At 42.8% G+C, this 12,853-nt stretch overlaps 1 protein-coding gene across 7 annotated transcripts in view; it reads right to left on the reverse strand.

The window, feature by feature from the left end:
- Positions 1 to 7,337: 7,337 nt before the first annotated feature.
- The window catches only part of RNF38 (ring finger protein 38), a 58,897-nt gene continuing 53,381 nt past the window's right edge, over positions 7,338 to 12,853 (reverse strand). For all 7 annotated transcript variants that reach the window (XM_045296585.1, XM_045296583.1, XM_045296584.1 and 4 more), the window contains 2 exons: positions 12,745 to 12,844; positions 7,338 to 10,727 (listed from right to left, as the gene is read on the reverse strand). In XM_045296585.1, the coding sequence (XP_045152520.1) occupies positions 10,665 to 10,727; positions 12,745 to 12,844 (163 nt within the window). In that variant the 3' untranslated portion in view covers positions 7,338 to 10,664. The remainder of the gene's footprint in view (positions 10,728 to 12,744; positions 12,845 to 12,853) is intronic.

The following is a 12,853-nucleotide window of genomic DNA, read 5'->3' on the forward strand; positions in this document are numbered from 1 at the left end:
GCTTCATTTTTTGCCCATATGTTACAAGCTCTCCACCAAAGATCCACTGAGGAGGAGCTAAAACGACAGAAATCCTACAGAAAGTCTGGTGGAGACAGTCTTTTGAAGCCAGCGGGAGTGTTGCTTCTCACTACCCTGTCTGCTTCTGCTACTACCCAGGCAAACCTGAAGTCTCCCATGGAAGGGACCCATTACGTCCAGAGCCTCTGCTTGAGGAGCAATTTGATTTCATCTAGCTCCCATTTTCAAATGCTTACAACGATGTATTGGTCATGGTTTGCCAGTTTCCACATTGGGTAGTCACTTGGCATGTAGCTAAGAAACTTCTCAAGAATATAACCCCCACTTGGGGGTTACCAACATTTTTTTTTTTTTTTGCAGTGACAAGGAAACCTGTTTTCAAAATAGACAATGAAAGAAATAGGCAAACACCAACCTATCTATCAGAGACTTCACTGGCCTTACGATCCAGTCTTCTGGGCTATCAGGAAGAGCGAACGGGGTACTGAAACCCAGCTACCCCAGCCTTCTGAGCCCTTCAGCTTATGCTAGAAGAAAGCCCGGCTTCTTGTCATTCTAACTGAGGTCCACTTTATTTGGGCCATATAAATGAACGCACATGAAATGATTACAGGCAGATGTGTGACTCTCCCTTATTTTAAAACTTCTCCTTATTCCAATTTAATTGCAGGATTGTGCGGCCATTATGTAAAACAGTACGGCACTTAAACAAATGTGAATAGAAACACCGTACACACCAGCCATCTCTCTACTGAGTTCTACTAAAAGGTAAGAACTAAGCACAGATAGAAACATGCACACCTGTGCTTATCACAATGCTATCCACAAGAGCAAACACATGGAAATAACCAAAATGCCCATATGTGGAGGAATGGATAAACAAACTCTGGTACATACATACAATGGAATATTATGCATCCCAAGAAACGGTGATGAAACAGGTAAACACCTCATACTATGAACAAATGTGGAGGGCATCATGCTCAGCAAAACTAGTCAGTCTCACACAGACCAATGCTGTCTGAGACAACTCACTGTGATACAAGGGAAAATCAAGAATGGGTTTCACAGCAGAGAGCAGCAGACCTTCCAGGTTATTGGGAGGCCCAGGAGAGGAGGGAAGAAATGGTCATCACAGGACAAAGGGATGGGGACTAGGTTCAGAGGGGACAGACAATGGCTGCGGCAAAGCTGACTCCTCTGCTTCTGGACAGTGTGTTCGGATGGAGGGTCAAGCCAGCAGTGGAGAGAAAGCAGGACGAGAAACAAGTTTGGGAAATTTTTGCTAAGTTCATATTTGCATAGATGAATGGCTCTGAATCATGGTTGAAACTACATCTCATGGATTTTGGACATGCCATCAGGAAGGTCCAAGACATCAACAAAGAACAGGTTTCTTTATGTCCCCATTCCGCCTTCCCCTGGAGTGACTTCATTCTCCCCCGTTCTCAAGATTGATTTCTGTGTCTATGTTTACAGCTTCCTGCTGAATGTTTTCACCAGAACTCTCCCTCCTGAACATCCTGGAGGCTCTCAGACTCATTCATCTACCCTCCCAACTTGGTCCCAGCACTGTGGTCACCGCAAAGAGGGGCTGTGGGAAGGGCAATTTGGCCATCAAGAAAGTCGTGACCGAAGAGGACACCGTCAACATTCACAAGCTTATCCATGGCGTGGCTTCAAGAAGTGTGTCCCTCGAGTTCTCAAGGACTCAGAAATTTGCCAGGGAGATGGGAACATCAGATGTACAAATTAACACCAAAATTAACCCAAAGAATGAGGAGCGCCCCTACTGGGTGCATGGACAGTTGTCCAGAAAAGGTAACGAGGGTGAAGAGCCCCCAAACAAGCTCTATACTCTGGTATGTGCCTGGTACTAATTTCAAAAACTTACAGTGTGGATGAAAACTAATGGCTTATTAGCTAACAAAATTTCTACAACTGTAAAAAAAAAAGTACTTCATTTTCAGACAGCAAAAGTGTGTCATTTGCATATTGCAGGTTAGTGAGTCTTCCTCTAATCCTGCTGCCAGTTTCTTGAATTATTTGCTCAGCATAGATTAAGTATAATGAAAGTGTGCAATCTTGATACACACTCTTGTTGATTTAAAATGAGATACCCCGTTCTGTTCAACTGACTGCCTCTTGATCTATGTAAAGGCTCTGCATGAATGGATTGTTCTGGAATTTCCATTCTTTGCCATGTTTTCCATTCTCAGCAATGATGATATCCATGATTTCACAGCCTCTTCTGAATCCAGCTTAAATTTCTGATAGTTCCCAGCTTAATGTCAATGTACTGCTGCAACCATGTTCGAATGATCTTCAGCAGAATTTAACTTGCGTGCGTTACTAATACCCTTGCTAGCTAACGTCCAATTGTTATTCATGGGATCTTGTCCTAGGGAGGCTCGATTGGAAGGGGGCAGCTTGAGGTGAATAAATGGAGATGAGAGAAGTGGTTTAGGAGAGACAGAGAGAATGGAGTAGAAGAGCCCAAGGAAATGAGCAGTGACCTGTACTCTGGGAAGTCCTGTGAGACAGAGCTGGAACGTGTTTGCTGCACTTGGCATTAAGGAAGCTACTGGTAACCTCTGCTTGGTAGGGGCAGGTTTTTTTAGAAAAAGCAGCCCTGATCTCAGTTGTACCTATGTGTGTGAGAGAGGTGCATGGGAGTTAAATTCCTTTAAACATTGCATTTTAAAACTAAAGTGTTAAGCTACACATTAAAAATCCATTTAAATGTTTAAAAGCCTAATTCTATCTGAACAAGCTCAAATGCTTAGGAAGGGTTGAGCCTCTGAGATGAATAAATGCAGTATTAAAGCACATTTTGGCTATTTCCCCAGTATAATCACGTCAGTTGTTGCCTGTGACTGCTGAGACTTGGTTGTGGACAACGGTGCCCCCCAGTGTAGATGTCGTGCATAAGTACTTATCTTTCCCCGTGGTGGGGATGGCCTAGAAAACATTGCTGCTGCTGCTGCTCCATCTTAAAGGCACATTCAAAGCCTGGTTGTTTGGGGATGGGGAGTGTTTGATTCCGGGTTTGGTTTGCTTTTACGCTACGCCACCTTGGGCAGCAATGTGCCTGGCTAAGCTCAGTTACGATGAGGATTCATTTGCCCTTCTGTATTGTCAGCTGGGGATACAGACAATAGGGCCTACTCGTTTTTAAAACCAAGTTCAAAAGATTACAGTATGTCCATAAAAATACACTTACCTTAGTAAAACACAATGCATCTCTTTATTTGAGCCACCTGTGGTTGAGGACAGTATTGTGAAACACCCATGATATATTTACCTATTCCACAGCGGATACAAACTTGGGTCACTTTGGTTTGGGGTACTAGTCTGTGAACACCCTTGTGCATGCCTTTGGAGCCCACATGTCCCTAGGCATTTCTTTGTACACGTACTAAGCAAGGAACTGAGTTACTGGGTGTGCTGCTTGAGTAGATGACGGCATCATTCCCCAGAGTGGGTGTGACCATTTAGGTTCCCACCAGCAATGCCTGTGAAGTTTGGCTCCTTCACCTCCTGGGCAGCACCCAGTATGGGCCATCTGTGTGGCTGCAGCTGTATGCCGCTGTACCGTGCGCACAATGGGATGGAATCCACAAACCAGAGAAGTCACACGTCTGAAGTTTGGTGCATTCATCATCACAATTTTTGAACATTTTCATTACCTCTGAAAAACACCTTTTAGTCATCAATCCCAACCCCACCTGATCCTCCCACCACCACCCCTCCACCCACCACGCCCCCCGGCCCGGGAACTACTGATTTCTCTCTAGATTTCCCATTCTGGACAGTTCACACAAAGCAATCATTGACACGATCCTTTGTCACTGAGTTTTCATTTAGCATGTCTCAAAAGTTCACCCCTCTTTACGAATATTCCATGGCATGGTCATCCGTAGTCAGTTTACTCAGTCATCAGCTGGGCACTGGGGTCGTTTCCACTTTGCGGCTCTTGTGCATGCTACACTGACCATTCCTAGCCAAGATTTTGTGCATTTCTACTTTTGGGGAGCATACCAGGAGTAAATTGCTAGGTCACATGGTGAGTTAGTTAATTGTGCCAGCCTGGCCGATAATCACATGTGGTGCTGGTTGAAAGGCGGAGGGATAAATGGGTGGTGAGCCTCGCCTTTCTAGTTCTCGGGTCTCTTGTTTTGTGATGGTTGCATCGGGTGCAGCTGCCTTAGCAGTTCCCTGCTTCAGCTTGCAAGATGGATTTCCTACAAGACATCCCCAAGGAGAAGCCGCATGGATCTATCCCGATGCAGCCCTGGGTGCTGGAGCAGCCATGTGGAGACCCCTGCCAGTGCTGAGATGCTTACACGTTCACTGACTCAGCTTTCCTCCTGCAGTCGGCATTATTGCCTCTGTTTTGTGAGGTGGAGGACTTTGTGGACTGGTGTTGGGTATGGGTTAATGTTGGACTTGTGGGCTTGGGCAGCATTGGGTTGGGATGTTTTCGTGATGCACATTTTCTTTGCATAAAATTCTCTCTTATACGCGAGTTGCTGTGGATTTGTTTCTCCAAAGTACCTAGACTAATACACATGGTAACTCCTGGTTAACATTCTGAACAGCTGCCACAGGGGTGGCTGCCCGATGCAGAATTCCCTCACATCCTCATCAACACTTCAGTCCTGACTCAGGGCCTGTGCTGAACAGGCCCACAGGGTTTCCCGGCTGCGAACCCTTACACAAGCAGTCAGATAGATACAGGCTTCTTTTGTGAAGTAACTAATAGGTTTGAACTGCCAACCTTTCAGTTAGCAGCTACACTCCACCCCTGTACCATCAGGGAAGTTTTTCTGTGGGTGTGAATCCTTCTCTCTACATTCTGACTCACACGCTGCCCTTGGCTAATGGGAGCGTGGCATCTTTTCAGGGACTCATTAGCCATCTGTATATTTTCTTTGGAGCAATAGCTAGGCAGTTGTTTGTCCCATTTTAAATTTTAGTTGTCTTTTTATTGAACTGGAATTTTGTATACATTTCTAGATACAAGTTCCTAATCATACATCATGATTTAGAAAAATCAGCTTAGTCTGTGAACTTTGTGGTTTGTTTTTTTTTTTTAACATTTTATTGGGGGCTCTTACAATCCATGTATCAATTACATCAAGCATATTTGTACATGTTGCCATCCTTATTTTCTAAACATTTACTTTCTATTTGAGCCCTTGGTATCAGCTCTTCTTACCTCCCTCCCTCCTGACCCCTTGATAAATTATAATTATTTTCATATCGTACACCAACCAGTCCCCCTTCCCCTATGGTTCCTTCCCCCTCCTCTCCTGATATAACTACCCCCATTTCTGTTCCTGAGGGTTTTACATGGATTCTGTGCCATGAGCTCTTATCTGTACCAGTGTACACGTTCCAGCCTAGCCCACAGTGAAAGGTAGGATTGGAGTCATGATAGCAGGGGGTTGGGGGGTGAGGAAGCCTCAAGGAACCAGAGAAATACTGTTTCACTGGTGCTATACTGCACCCTGGTTGACTTATCCCTTCCTTGTGACCTTTCTGTGAAGGGTTGTCAAATTGTCTGCAGATGGCTTTGGGCTCTCTGCTCTGAGCCCCGTCATTCTCAACGTTTGTTCCAGATCCCCTGTTACCTGATCCCATCAACACCTCGTGACCACACAGGCTGGTGTGCTTCCTCCATGTGGGCTTGTTGCTTCTCTGCTAAGTGGCTGTTTGTTTAACTTCAAGCCATTAAGACCCCAGACACTGTGCCTTCTTTTGATAGTCAGCCACCATCAGCTTTCTTCACATTTCCTTGTGCACCCATTTTGTCTTCAGTGATGGTGCTGGGAGGGCTTGAGCAGTTTACTCAATGTCTGTTCACTTCCTCAATGTATTGCCATATAAATATATGTGCACCGATCAATACCTTTATTTTTATGAATATACTTACATAAGCACATACCTGTTTATACCTCTATTCTTATCTTTGCCGCCTAGCTCTTTCCTGCTTCCTTTTTACCTTTATCCTTCCCCACCATCATGCTCGCCCTTCTTCTGCCTAGGGAATTCCTCTCAAGCTAGATTGCTGTGGCTCCAACACCCCCAGGATCTCTATGTTCTCCTCGCTGATTTTAATTCTATGGTTGTTCCCGTTTATGACATTGTCTGATCACTGCTCCCTTCTCCCCCTAAGTCCCTCTGGAACCTTCAGTCCTGTTGCACTCAATTTAAAATTTAAAAATTGAAAAAAAAAAAAAAAACAGAACTAGCCAAACACCCCCCCTTTTTTTTTTTTTTTGGTTTCTTGAGGCCCTTTAAGGACCACATAAATTTATGATGTCCAGTTCACCGCTTTTGGTGTTATAATGAAGATACTACTACTGTTTGGTAGGTCAAAAGGTGACTTCTGCTTTCTTCTAAGGTGTAATTACATATTTAATCCTTTAGTCTTGCCTGCATTTTGAATTCTTTTGACTTACTGGGATATAACAGTCCAACAGACATGCTAATACAAGAGCTCGTTTAAGTTAACTAGGAAAACGAGGCAGGGAAAATCAAGACATGACTTTCTGAATGCCCGAGAGCCAGACAAAGTACCTAGCCTTCCCTTAGGCCAGTAAGGTGACCAGACGTCCTGCTTTTGGCGGAACAGTCTCAATTTTTAACAATTTTTCCTGCGTCCTGCAGCGTTTTTAAAAAGCCCTGATTTTTGGAAAGAATGCACAAGCTAGGGTATGCAGTTTTCGGCTGCCATGTGGCTATTTCGCCAGGATATGAGTTTTATCAATGGTGTCCCACTTTACCAATGTGAAAATCTAGTCACCTTACCAAAGTATGACTTTCCAAATGATGGGACAAACGGGCTCCATAGCAGCTTAAAACCACAGGAGCACAGCCAGGCCTTCTGCTCCCATAGTTATGGTTCCAGAAACCAACAGGGTCACTGAGTCAGAAGTGCATGGAAAACGACAGGCAGAGAGACTCCACTTCCACGTTGACAGTAAGTTTGATGTCAGCCATGGCTAATGTGGGCCAACCTGCCCAATTATTGCGATCTCATGTCCTGTGCATCCTATGGTTAGCAGATACAAAGAAACCCAGGTATCTCTGCATATATGCATCGCTGTTTACTAGGGATACATTCTATGTGATAGCACTTTCATCCATCTTGTTGGCCTTTTAAAAATATAAATACTGTATTTTGTGCTGGTTGCTTTCATGTTTCTAAGTTGCATTCCCCAAGCTGCTAGTAGCACAATCACCCTCCCCCCCACTAAAATCCTCCCCCCTCACATGCACACACAGCCCCACGAAAGACAACACAATGCTTTAAGTGTACATCATACATTTATTACCAACAACCCTCTCAACTCCAAAATTGGGCACAGGGATTAAAAATAAAAATTCATTGCACTACTTAGTAAAGCGTTACTAGTAACTTTCATAAAAAATGTACAAACTTTGTTAAAAATTTATCAAGCCTTCAAATGATTTGGTTACAGATATTTATAGTACGTACATTTAAAAGTACATGTTAACTGGTACAGTGGAGTATGAATTGAGAGAATGACTCAGCAAATGATTCCCAAAACACCCCGTAAGCTTTCATAATCTGAAACCAACAGCAAAATGAGGTAACCAAATGTGCCCACAGGGAACCACTTCCTGGTGAAGGCCTAAGGGTCTCTGGGAAAAACATTCTCAGGAGTGAGCTGGTAGATCTCATTCAAAACATTACAAGAGGTCCAAATTTAAGAATCGTAACAAATCATATTTTTCAGAGTATATAAAATCTAAATATGTGTTCACATTTTCCAGATTAAAAAAAAGTTTGTTTTTTCCAGGACAGAAAATCCTAATATGAGATCTCGGACACCTGGGAGGCCTTGACTTTTGGGGGTCGGGGGTGGGAGGGGTTGGGGAATCAAAGTTGACAGTTCATACATACAACACACACACACAAAAATGAAAACAAAACCACTCACAGCAGAGATGGTGAAGCCAATCTTGTTTCAGGAAGAGGAGGAAGGCAACCAACCAACACCTGTCTGAGACGTGACGCGCTGCCCAAGAGGAAGGCAGGCAGGTAGGCAGGCAGGCGAGAAGCAACTGCGCTCCGCCTCTTGCTCACCACATGGCCACTGCGGCTCCTGAGATGATTCAGAACACAGGCCCGTGTGCCCCCACACACTAACCACTTCCTAAGGCAGTCTGCATCTCCAAGAGCCCCGTGCAAAGGAGAGATCCGTCACAAGAGCGCGATAATCATAGGATTTATCAGAACAGACCCTGCTGTCTTCTAAACTGCCAACAGCCTCTCAAAATTGGAAAAGAGACAAGAATTCAGTTGGAGGGAAGAAAAGCAACTTTTCCTAGTCATTAGTACAATGTGCCTTGGTAAGCAGGTATCTCTATATAAATTAGAGAAAGTGCTTTGCTTGCATGCTTCAATAAAATGAATACTGAGTGTAGTAAGTAGGTTAGATCTGTACAGATACAAAGTTTTTGAAGCTATATAAAAAGTCTATGTAAAGACAGGCCTTTACCATTTTAAACATGATTTTTTTTTAATAATAAAAAGATTAAAAACTACACTTGATTTGTATGTGGCTGATTATGATGCCAATAAATTTGGTCTTTGACACACTTTGTATTCATCTGGGCAGGTGGGGATAGTGCACTGGTTTATAAAGCGCATGTGAATTTACCAGTGGGATGGTGTCTTTCTGATGTGCTCACAGGCCTGGGGGAAACACAAAGTAAGCAAAACCCCATTTGTAGAACCAGACAGGAACAGTGTGTGTAAAAGGGCAAAACTGTGCTTCTGTGTGAATGGACTTCACTGAATTGGAGGCTGTGATGAGCTTAGAGAGACTTCCAGGGAGGGCAAGCAGCACGGCAGTAACACATAGTTAACACTGTCTGAAGAAGAGGGCTGCCACGGGCCAACCGAGAGTGTAGTGCAAGCAGTCACAGTCCTGCTTGGACTTCTACAGCTGTGCTGTTGCAAACAAAGCAGTGCCACCAGGGAGAGACAGCCCATGGGAATACACGAACAGAAAAACGACTTTAAACAATCTTAGACTACATGAACCTATTTGAAAAAAACAAAAACCACAGGTATGTGTTGTCAGATAAACGAAATGAAGGTCAATTCCTGTTTCACAGCATTATTACTTTTTATACAAAAATCAAATCTTCATTTAAACTGCAAGTATTCTGGACACCTGTTCTATGTAATTAAATTTTCCTCAAACAAAAATATAAAGGAAAACCAAGAAAATGTCAAAGGGAATCAAATTGGGTCTAAGGAACATGAGCCGCCACCACACTTGATCCATCCCAGACTTGGGGTCTTGATGAGAAAGAAGCGCATTAACTGCGGGAAGAGCTAGGCAAATTTCAGAATGGGAAATTGACAGGAGAATAAATTAAAAAAAAGAAAACCATTTTCTTAAAATCAATGTAGTGGACTCTAGGAGCTTGAACAAAGAAGACATTTCAGGAGTCAGGCTGAGTTAATTAACAGATGTTCTGGTAGAAGTCCGAGAGGGGAGACTTCAGGGGGCCAGTGGTATTCTTAGAAATATATTACTCAAATATCTTCAAAATAGACTACAAACCTAAACATTAAGAAGGGGGAAAAAAAAAACACAGGTACTTTCTATAACAATCTTACTGGAAATGTAAAGGAAAAATAAAGTATCAACATTCAAATCACTGATTGAAATGCTAATATTGCTAACTGATGACATATGATATTGCACCTTTTTTTTGGAAACAGCAAGTTGGAGATTAAAAAATTATTTTTTCATAACAGAATAAAACTATCAGGTTCCTGGAGTGAGAATCTGTTACACTTTTCTCTTAAGTGACCCCACGTAGGACCACCCCGGAAGAGAAGGTGACAGCTGCCTAAGCAAAGGAAGAAGGCTTTCTCGTTCCATTCTATGGGAGGGAGGGGAAGGAGGATTCAATGCGTATCATGGATGCACCCTTAGCAATCAGTGTGCAACAGCAAACACAAGGGGGGGGGGGGCGCCAGTGTACAGTACTAGTGCTGTTTTAATAACACACCAGATTATACATTGCAGCATAATTAAAACTACACACACATTCTTGGTACATGCTGGTATATAGGATCTCATACACACATTAACTACCATGCCCTCATACAAGTAGTTGCACACACTAGCTCGCTCGCTCGCTCGCACACGGAGACATGTATCGCCAGCTGACAGGCACACACTGCATTCATTCCCACTCACAGTTTCTGAAGGCTCTATAGAAGGTAGATTGCTATCATCATCTGGAGCTACCACTTTTTAAAAAAGCACATGCTAAAAGATCACGTCCACGGTAATCTTGCAGCAACACTCGGAATGATCACACAAAAACCAGGGAATGTTAGTGCACACACAAAATTAAGCTAAAGAAAGTCTTTGGAGTTCCAATCACACGGTTAGTATAATAATCCCATAATTGTGAAGACTAATGTAAGCTTTTATAGTTGATTAAGTCACACAGTGCAAAGAAAGGTCCATTGACCCTTTTGGTAAAGGGAAGGCTGGAAGCCACACAGATGAAGCTCAATGGCTAGTCCGCATATACATGTGATAAGGAACACCCAGACGAGATTTGTGCTCTTCGGTTGGTCACTCCGAATCCCGATGCACTTCGGAAGCATCAGCTCGGCAAATTGGGCAAGTTCGATTCGCCTGTAAAGCAAAATTGAGAGAGAACAATGTCTCGATTGTGACCTCAACCGTGAAACTTTTAAAGCAATGCAACCATTGTTTTGCTTCCAGCAGTTCCTTTAAAAGGGGATTACTATGTATCTTAAAAAAAAATAAGGCAACACAAAAACCCACACGGTGGCCAGTGATCTTTCTAAAGCACAGCCTTGGTGACACCCTTCTCCACTGCTGCCTGGTTCAAACGCACATTTCTCTGGGTAGTGGTTATACCTCGGATGCCTCTCCTCTGGCTGCTCCCCCTTGCTCTCTAGCTATCAGCATCCCTGGACCTATGATTCTCTAACTACCTTTTTCCCCATGCACCCGGGTTTTGCTATATAATTCTTTTCTTTTTGCTTAACTTAAGACCAGAGCATTTGGACACTTTTGTCTATGATCATTCAAAAGACTAATTATGGCTTAATTTCTTCTTCATCAAATTATGGAATTATATAATCCTCTATTATTCTCTCCAAAACGCAATTTCACAGAATGGTGAAAAATTATGGTATAAGAATACAAATTCTTTAAAAGATCAGATTTACTAGAATGGTTGAGACTAGAGGAAAACTCTCCAAGAGAGAGTCTTGTTAAATAAAGAATAAACTAGTTCAGCAATTACTTGGAAGTAGAGATGAGAAGGTAAGGAAGCAGGGAAAACAGATGACTAGAAATGGAACAACCTGAATTAAAAGAATGAGGATGTTGACCTAGTGACAAGAATGTAATCAATGCTAATGAGCAACCTGCGTAGAAAACCACTGAATAAGAACCTAAACTGCTTTCAAGGGGCCTGTAAATTATCATGAGACATAAGGCAGGGATCCAGAAACAGTGCCTATGAGTGAGACAGGGATAATGATAATGCCTAATCAACCTGTAGCACTTTAGGTTGATGCAAACACTTGAAGTTGAGGTAATGCAACAATGAGGAAGTTCATATCCTCACAGAAATCCTATTTTAGTTCTTATACCATTGTTTCAACGGATCACATAAAATATAAACATTCTTCTTTAAAGATTGGCTGTTAAATTCTTTCACTGTATCATTTTTATTTTACTATTATAATGTAGGACTATCAGAGTATGAGGAACAAAAAAGAAACAAAAGCAGCCACACCTGTAATATTCCACCATGGCATCACCAGTTACAATGTGTGTCTTTTGGGGGCTTTTTCTTATCACAAATTGACAATATGTGATATTACAAAATTAAAAAAGCATTAAAAGTTTGTTCACCATGTAAACCTCTAACCAAGGAGCTAGAGTTCTAAATTCTTTTTTTTTTTGAGTTCTAGATTCTTAAGGAAGCTGCCTAACAAGTTTCAGCCCTTGTCCCATGTGGTAGTTATATAATCGTTTCTCAATTTGAGGAGTCTAGCCTGTCAATCAGGTCATAGCCAATGTGATCTCTGTGTGGGCCTGGCCTTCTCCCAAGTATGCTGGGAACTCCGGTATTCCTCCTTGGAAGCAGGAGACATGCTCTCTGCTCACTCCCTGGGAGACATTACAGCTGATAAGACACATGGAACTACGCTAGTGCCCTGAGTTGAAGGAGCCACGTGGAGACCCCTGCCAGTGCTGAGAAGCTTACAACACACGACTGGACCGACAAGACTTCCCACCCTCTGGCCTGTGATCTTCCTGCATTCGGTGTCATTGCATGTGCTACATGAGTGTGAAGAGGACTTTACAGATTGGTATCAGACATATATGGGTTAATATCAGACTAATGGACTTGATCTGAACTGGGCTGTTTTCTTAATGTACAATTACACCTTATATAAAGCTCTTTCGTATACACATGAGTGTCTATGAATTTGTTTCTCTAGTCAACCCAGGTCAACACACCCCAGTATAACTTGAGAAAGTTAGGATACATTAACTGCCAAGCTTTCTTGATAACTGTACTCTACAATCTACAGTCAGTGTAATGAAGGGGGGGGGGAGTAAACAAACAAAAACAATGCAATTTCCTGCACACGTGCCACCACTTTACCTTAAGCCATTTGTCGACACACTTGGCATGGAACTCGTGGTTACAGGGTAAGACTCTAAGTAGCTGCCTTGACTCAAAATCACACATGCACACTACACACCTAAAAAAA

This window comes from Echinops telfairi, unplaced genomic scaffold, assembly GCF_000313985.2.
Source record: "Echinops telfairi isolate 266 unplaced genomic scaffold, ASM31398v2 ScPeMD7_7410;HRSCAF=8448, whole genome shotgun sequence".
Lineage (NCBI taxonomy): Eukaryota > Metazoa > Chordata > Mammalia > Afrosoricida > Tenrecidae > Echinops > Echinops telfairi.